We start from the raw sequence: 8,363 nt of genomic DNA on the forward strand, positions 1-8,363 counted from the left end.
ATTAATATTTTGGGCTAATACAAATCTTATTGTCAAAAGAAGAGTTTAAAGAATCGATATAAATTTTGAGCAAGCTCATTTGAAGTCAGTTAATTGAGTATTTATTCAAAAAAGAGAGCACGCTTGCTTAACAGCACACTAATAGGGACAGTTACCCTACATATATACCCGCGCTCGGAACAGAGGAAGACGCTTGGTTTGACGACGTTATACGCGTTCCACGTTTAGCACAAATATATAGATGACACGCGCGCGTACATATATACATATATATTGACACTTTTTTTTTTTCTTCTTATTTTCTTTTTTATATTTTATAGATTATCCATCCGGCAATCTCGCGTGTATCGAAAAAATTGGCGAAGGAGAAATTGCTCCGCCACGCGTTGCAACACGTTCGGGGGGGAGGGGAAAGATATTTGTGCGGTGGAGTGCGTGGTTACACGTACGCACACGTACGTAAATAACACACTGCTTTGATAACGTAAAGGCTACACGCCTTAGATAAATACGTCGCACCGGGCTCGTTTAATCGTTGGCAAAAGACAAAAGAGAAAGACAAAGAAGTTACTCTCCGGATTTATTTTACAATGTCTTGCGTTGCGTCGAGGACGTTCGATTTTTTTATTTTTTTTTTATTTTTGAAGTTTTGTTTACGACAAACAGTTTTTTTTTTATAACGCGAGCGCGCGCACATGTGAAATTGTATAAAACTGAAAAAAGAACAGAAATGAGGCGCTGCGACGTACAATCAATAAGTGCAAAAGTTGAAAACAATAATTTAATATTAAAAAAATTACAATATTAATATTAACTTGACATTATATGTAATTTAATTAATGTAAATTATAAATATGCATATATTTCTTTTGTTCTTTAAGCGCGTCTGAAAATGTCAGACGACGACTTGCGAACGCAACGAACGTTTATTGCATAAACAAGACCGTTTGCTTTGCTGAAATTTTTTCTTGTCGCAACACAAGTTCAACTTCATTACAAAAATAAAGATTTATCAAATATGCGCGTTCAAGATAAAATACAGACGTGAATAAAGTATTTGTGATTTCCGGAGAGACGAATCGAGATACAAAAGTCGATACATCGTGTGTAAATCTGGATATTTGAAGTTCGTGCACAGAAATGTTATCGAACCCTGTGCGATGCGAAATACACGTCTTTGAGATAATTATGGACCCCGAGGCAAAAATGAACGTCTAGCAACGTCCAAGTATAGCAACATCCGTGATATATTTACAAGCGATTAAGGATCAGAAAAAAAAAAAAACTAGGCTCAAAGTTAACAACGGCGTCGATAAAATCAGTCATTTTTACGCCCGCCGCAGGCAGCGGAAAAAAAAAAGAGCCGACGACATGCTATGCTAATTTCTTCGTATAGAGACAAGTGATGTATATATTGTCTTCCACCTTTTCTCTTCCGTGTTAACTTTCCGTGCATGCTCGACGACGATCGGTCGCGCGTCTTGAAAGTCGTGAACAACAAAAATGTTTCAAACTAAAAAAAAAAAAAAAAAAAAGAAAAGAAAGAAAAATAAAAAAAAAACTCTATTGCAGAAGTTCGTGTAAGAATATTCTCGCTTACTTCTAATTTAGCGCCCTCGGTTCGTTTCCCTCCGATGTACGGTGGTTTTCTCTCCTTCACGTACTCGAATATCCTCTTCTCGTCCTTCATAAACTCTATTTTGTGCAGGTTATCGTCCTCCACGGTATGGTTGCAAAACAGGATGGCCGAGCTGCCGTTCGTTACGTATTGCGGTGCAATCAGTTGTACCTTCATGTGCTGCGCCAGTGTCACGTCTATAAAATTCGTGAAATCGCCAGTGCCGGGGAAAAATTCGAAATAAGATTTGTGTGTTAAAATTAGTTAGCAATATAGATAGGATGGAAATTTAAGGACTCTGCTACTTGTGCAATAAATATTGTGCTTAATACTCGCACACGCACACACATCACACAGAAGAGACGCGAATTACACCTCACACAAAATTTGAAATAATTTATGTAGCTGCGATTGAGAATTAATGAGATTTCTCTCCTATCTTCCACTGCTTAAATTTTATTTTTTAATAGAAAAGAGAAAAGAGGGGAAAACATTTAGTTTTCTATCCACAAATAGTATTTTGTTAAAATTTCAAATTAGAGTCATAATGTCGATAAGAGCTTAAACACGGTTGCAAATTCTTTTTTGATATGTGAAAAACGTATCGAACGTTTTGATTATTGAATGTGGTCTTCATCAACGCTAAAAATTAATTCATAGGTGTCCAAATTTGAACATTAGACAGTTCTGAGATAGTCAAAATCAAATAATGAAGATCTGTGTGTTAAGATTACTTGTCAATGGCATTAAAATAAAAAGTATTATATATATATATATATATATATATATATTTGTAATATGAAACTTGACAAATACCATGTACAAGTTTCAGACTTGATGATTCAATATGTATTGTGTATATATTGCTGAATAATTGAATAAATAAAGAGTGATAAAATTAATATTTCATGTGTTTTCTCTCTCTCTCTCTCAATATTCTATGGCTTATGACTTATGTAACATAGTTGAAATTGAGTAGATCAAGTTAACTCACTAGGAAATGTCGTAACCCACAAACCTATATTAGATCACATGTATATATAGGGTGTGCTTTACACATGCAACACACCGTCCAACCGTTTTTAAACTACGAGTTTGCTCCGGGAATGCAATAGAGAATAGATTTTTTGTTTGTTTGTTTTTTTTTTTGGTCAAAACAAGCTGTAGCTTTGTTGATCTGTGACCGTCGTTACACACAAATATATCTACAAAATATTTAGTAAAGCTACAGCAAAGTTCAATATTTCTGTATTACAGACCGGATTGTATGAAAAATCGGAAATTTGAGACAAAAGACACTTTGTGATTGTTATTAAGGCAATACGTTGTACAATTCCATTACAAATGTCACTGTATTTCGGGATCTCGCGCGAGGATTGACAGGTGCCAAGATTGATCGTTGAATTTTCATCAGCGAGCGACGCTGCGACGCGACGACGACATTGCAAGTCGCCGGATTATTAATCTAGCAACGGGAAGAATGGAGGACCTTCCGTCGACCGTAACTACTTGTGGCGGTCTGTCCTGTTGCTGGGAGGTGTTACTGTATCGATCAGAATGAAAGCGCGCGTTACCGCGCAGCACACGCACGGTTATATTATTTCGAGACGTTTCGACACAAGAGGCCTATTTTTGAGGTCGATCGCGTCGTCAGATAATGCTAATGTCACGCGATTTTCTATATACGCGCGTGTCCGCTGAGATATAGAGTTTCGCCCGCACAACGCCCGTTTCCTCAAACAGCGAACAAAAGTTTGAAAGACGTAAAAATATCTGAAAGACAACTAAAATAAAATTTAAACGTCTTTGAGACATCTTTCAAGATATCGAATTTAGAATTGTGCTTTCTGTCTGGGTTGTAACAAATTGTACATAGAAGGATCACAAATAACGCTACGTCATTTGAAACGAAAAAGAAAAATCTCTTCAAAAATTTTTCTTCAACAAAATATATACTTTATGATATTTATTTATTTCTTTTTGTTTTTAATAAACAAGTTCTAGCCAATAAAAATGTTTACTTTGTAAAAAGAAAGAGAAGATATATTTGATCAATATCATCTCTTTATATATAACAGTTTTTTGCTTCGTGCCGCAAATGTACGTTTAGTTCTCGCAGGAAATGCAAAATTTTGCTTCAAGCTCCAAAAAAAACTGCGTCACAAAAATATTAACTATCACATTTTTCGTTTAATTAATATAATTGCAATTAATATTCACATTTATTCACGAGAGAGATTTAAGTTTCAGTTTATTATTGCTGTGTTTGCAAATCACGGAAATGAAATAGAAGCGTTATCAAAGGTATAATCGGTTTTTCTTTCGTTCGACAAACTCCAAGCGGTTTTTGTGAGCGAGGAGAAAAAGTAGCCGTGGAATTATTTCCACGGCTTATTACGAGAACTGGGTAATAACTGGCCGATTCGAGAACCATTGTTAAGAGGACCTAGTTAAACGGCGGTGAATTTCGAGAAGGCAGAAATTTACAAACGATTAACAATTAAGATAACGCCGAGCCATTATCTGAAGCTTTTGTCTGTTTCGAATTTCGGGAAGCGGCGAATGTCGAGCATTTCCTTTGACACGTTTCACTTCGAGCAAAAGTACATACATATATCTAGTTTGGAGATATGGTATTCCGAGCAAAATTTCCGTTGTGAGCAAAAATCGTTTGACAAAAGCTCATTTGTGTGTGCGCGTTTGCGAGATCCAGACGTGTGACATTAAACGGTAGAATCGTTTGTTAAAAGTAAAAAACGACATGTAAAAAAAAAACAAAACGAACTCTCGCGGTTCCTACGCGCGCGCTTCGAACGACATTACATCGCTTTATATTTTTCTCCCTTTAACGTTTTTTTTTTTTTTTTTCACGCTCTTTTTCTAATATCGAATATGCTCCTCCGTGTTAACAATGCATACTGTTCCAGTCCCGCGGAAAGAAGTAGGTCAAATTAAGTCACGTCGCACGGTTTATTTATCACGAAACCCTCCATCTGTGATGTGATTTCTTGACGTTCCGTGACGCACGCCCATGCGATCAAAACAACTGCCGAGAAGTGTCCTAAAACACGTGACGGCACACAAACTCGAATTAACACACGTACTATATACGCGCAAATTAGTGAAATAAAAAAAAACAAAAAAATCAAAATTACGAAGTGTGACACTTCGAGCGTTCGAACGCGCATTGCGCGTGTGTAATTGTTCGCGCGTTACATTGACGCGTGTATAATGCCGTTGTGTGTGTTTACACATACGTGGGTCCAACAAACAAAGGAGACCATTCAAGATTTCGCGGTGAAAGAAACGCGTCGTAGCGACAGAACGTTTGCACGTACGTACGAACGATAGAAATTGCTCTCGCTTGCTAAGTTTCAGTTTTTTTTTTTTTTTTTTTTTTCATTTCAAGCACGTTACAATCGAGTGAAAATCTCGACGCGCGCGTGTCCTGATATCAAATAACAATAATCGAATCAGCAGAGTGATTTCGAACGAATCACTCGTTCGGGAAATTTAAATTTTGAATTTTACGTTCGCGTCTCGCTTGAGGAGAACGAATTCTCGTCGATTTTAATAATCGACCGAGAACATTTGTGTAAAAAATTTCTCTCGTCCTTACCGCGCGTTAAAGAACGACAATTCGAAACAAGAAGAGATGTGATCGAATCATCCGAGTTGCGGACCGCGACTCGTTCTCCGAAACTAATGCAATTTCTCGAACTCCTATTAGTCTCGCTCGACGACCGAGTTCTGTAACATTAAATACAAAACGACGAAGATTCGTTAACGACGTCGCGCGTTCGCGTTTATGCAAAAGCTCGGTCCCATGGAACGCGCATATTGCAGCGCGAAATTGTATTCTCGTGAAAAACACACGTCGGTACGCGCTGAACAATTAAACCGAGACGATGCGTCACACGCAATGTGAAACGCAAAATGTTTAATATTGTCGGAGTGACAATGGGCGTTCGGTTGTATATACGGGGAATATAACTGGCAGCCGCAAGCAGCCATCGGTCTGACTAAAACAATGCGATAACTTTCACAAACGCGAGAAAGAGACATATTGCGTCCATCCTCGGGATAAATTTTGCGCTACATTAGTTAACACATTGTATGCGTAGACTGGCGTGTCGTATAAATGTCGATGGTCTTTTAAACTAAATATTCAACGAAATACCTTGAACGACAGACAAACTGTCCAAGCGGAGAAAAACATCCTGATTCCGTCCGTACGCGGATTAAATTCTCACTTTGCTCTGTGTGACAATCGCATCGTCAGAAATAGTCCGCGCCCACGGTCCGAGATAAGCAAGATGATAGCCCGCATACAATGCGTTAACATATTTATATGTATATTCTGAAGCATTAGTGTGTGCGTAGTAGTAAAAGGAGTATCCGGAGTATTCCGCAAAATCGGTGACTTTCGCGTCGCGTTTCCACTGGCTTCAAAAAGGAGGACAAAATTATCGTCTATTTCTTTAAGTCTGTAAACGAGAAGAAAATTATTTTTTTTTTTAAATCGCAGTTTTTTTCCCCAATCTCTATGTGAGAAGTCAAATATCGTTCGTGAGCGGTTAAAAAAAAAAAAAATAAAGCAGTTCATCGCGCGTGTAACAGCCGGGAGATAAAATCCCTCGTTCGGCAGACAACATACGTCACACAAACAAAACATAAAAATACGGCACTTAATCGGCGATGATGGGGGAAGGGACGGGGAAGAAAGAAAGATGGCGTCCCCAATTAAATTTTCGCCCGGAAAAACTCTCGTCTTAAATTCGAATAAACAAACTTGGGTCTCAAGTCGAAACTCGATCGGGAAAGAGCCATCGGCCAAGGAGAGATGCTCCACACACGGATCGACGAGCTCTCACGCCCGACGAGGGGGAGAGAGAACGGCGTCCCGCAATAATCCACCGATTTGGACTGCGATAGATACCGGCCTGCGCAACCCATTTACCTCGGAGAATCATCTTCAGAAAAGAGAGAAATCCCCACCCCAAACACCGCACAATTATAACAGGTGAAATTAAGGATACGCGGAGACGAGAGGAGAGAGTGAACGATATATATGTGTTGATTTGTGTATAGAGAGAGAGAAAGAGAGAGAAAGAGAGAGAGACAGAGAGAGAGAGAGAGAGAAGAATTAAAACGAGCAAACGCACGCGCGCGCGCGCGCACGCACGCATCACTTACATGAAAATAATCGCAAAATATACAGGAGTAGAATTTTTCTCCAGTGATCGGCGGCCGAACGCTGCATTTTCTACGTGGGTCGGGTTTTGTTTTGTTTTGTTTTTTTGTTTTTTTTCGAGGCTTCTACAAACGTGCACGATTTAATATTTATATATCTGTTGCTCACTACGGTGGCGAGGCGAGGCGAGGCGAGGCGGAGGTTTGTACGAAGAGGAAAAAAAAAGAGCGTGCGTGGCTACGTTTTTGTACAAGAGCGTGCCTTTTAAAAAACTACGACGCGGACTTCATGTATGCCGGAGAGAGTCGGCGCTACAACTGAGCCGAGGGCGGCCGGAGGAGCAGGGTCTTTCGATCGTTCGACCGACCTGACCCCCCCACTTACCGAGGGGGTGCGTCGCGACGACGCGGCGTTGGGGTCAGTTATAGGGGTGGTCGCGCGACGCCCGCTCGAGGTGGAGTTCGCTGCTTACTCGATTTACTTGGAGGACGTTGAGGATCGACTGTCAGCATTGAACAATCACCTGATTATATAAATGTACAATATTAATTTAATATAATAAAATCAAATATGACAAACTGGTGAGAGAGAGTGAGATAGATAGATAGATAGAGAGAGAGAGAGAGAGAAGAAAGTGTTCTCAAATTGAATAAGGGATGGTTATTGAGGTTGTGCGTATGTTACCTTGGGATTATACAAAATCTCGTTAATTTTTCGGAGAGAGATGAATTTTTTACTAAAATTATGAAAAATAAAAATAATAACCTGCAAATTAGACCGATTGTTAATTAGCAAACATTTATTCTCTAATTTAAAAAAAAAACATGTTTTTATATATAATCGTTACTCACACAATTTTCAACCTATCTAGAATATAATATAAGCGATCTGTGTACATCAAGCTGATGCGTGAGCTCAAGAATTTGTACAAAAGACATCCTCCATAGACTATCACATATAGAGCTTTTGAAAATTTCGACCGGGGGTTGAATCGCTCCCGGAGCAAATGCTGCGATTGGTTGATTTGCTTTGGTTTTACTGTTTCTTTTTTTTTTTTTCCTGTTCCTCTGACTTAACCAAATATACCAACTGACCTAACCTCAAAAACAACTTCAAAATTCGTAAGACATTTCTGTCAGTCCGAGATCGCTAACGCGACGCCTTCCAATCAGCGGAAGCTATTGACAACCAATGAACCAACACGCTATCGAGAATTGTTCTCGAGAATCGATCGTAATTCTTCGATTATTGCATAGGGCGGCGCTGACGTAGCCTACGTTGAGGAAGCGCAACGGAGCGCAACGGATACGCACACGTGCGGTCTGCACAAAGTTTCGACGAAATCGACGCACTATGTTCTTTTTCACACTAATGGACATTGCGTTACACAGTGTCGCCTGCACGAAGTAAGAGTAAGGAGATCGAACTCCGTGATATAAAAGTGGTCCCGATTCTGACGCCTAATTGGGAGGGAATCCGCTCAAGGGAATAGTTTCTTACGGTTGGACGCCATTTGCAATTAGTAACGTAACCTAACTTTATCTGTCAGTT

At 39.3% G+C, this 8,363-nt stretch overlaps 2 protein-coding genes across 2 annotated transcripts in view; one reads left to right on the forward strand and one right to left on the reverse strand.

Moving 5' to 3' along the window:
• Positions 1-7,121, reverse strand: part of LOC109852097 — an 11,302-nt gene extending 4,181 nt beyond the window's left edge. The window contains exons 1-2 of the mRNA XM_020422934.1: positions 6,815-7,121; positions 1,601-1,815 (exon numbers count right to left, since the gene is read on the reverse strand). Of these exons, the coding sequence (XP_020278523.1) occupies positions 1,601-1,815; positions 6,815-6,881 (282 nt within the window). The 5' untranslated portion in view covers positions 6,882-7,121. The remainder of the gene's footprint in view (positions 1-1,600; positions 1,816-6,814) is intronic.
• A 1,048-nt stretch (positions 7,122-8,169) lies between these two features.
• LOC109852072 (protein KTI12 homolog) overlaps positions 8,170-8,363 on the forward strand; it is a 7,237-nt gene continuing 7,043 nt past the window's right edge. The window contains exon 1 of the mRNA XM_020422894.1: positions 8,170-8,204. The gene's annotated coding sequence lies outside the window, so the exon portion shown is untranslated. The remainder of the gene's footprint in view (positions 8,205-8,363) is intronic.

Source organism: Pseudomyrmex gracilis, unplaced genomic scaffold (genome assembly GCF_002006095.1).
Source record: "Pseudomyrmex gracilis isolate BER0280 unplaced genomic scaffold, ASM200609v1 scaffold_24, whole genome shotgun sequence".
Lineage (NCBI taxonomy): Eukaryota > Metazoa > Arthropoda > Insecta > Hymenoptera > Formicidae > Pseudomyrmex > Pseudomyrmex gracilis.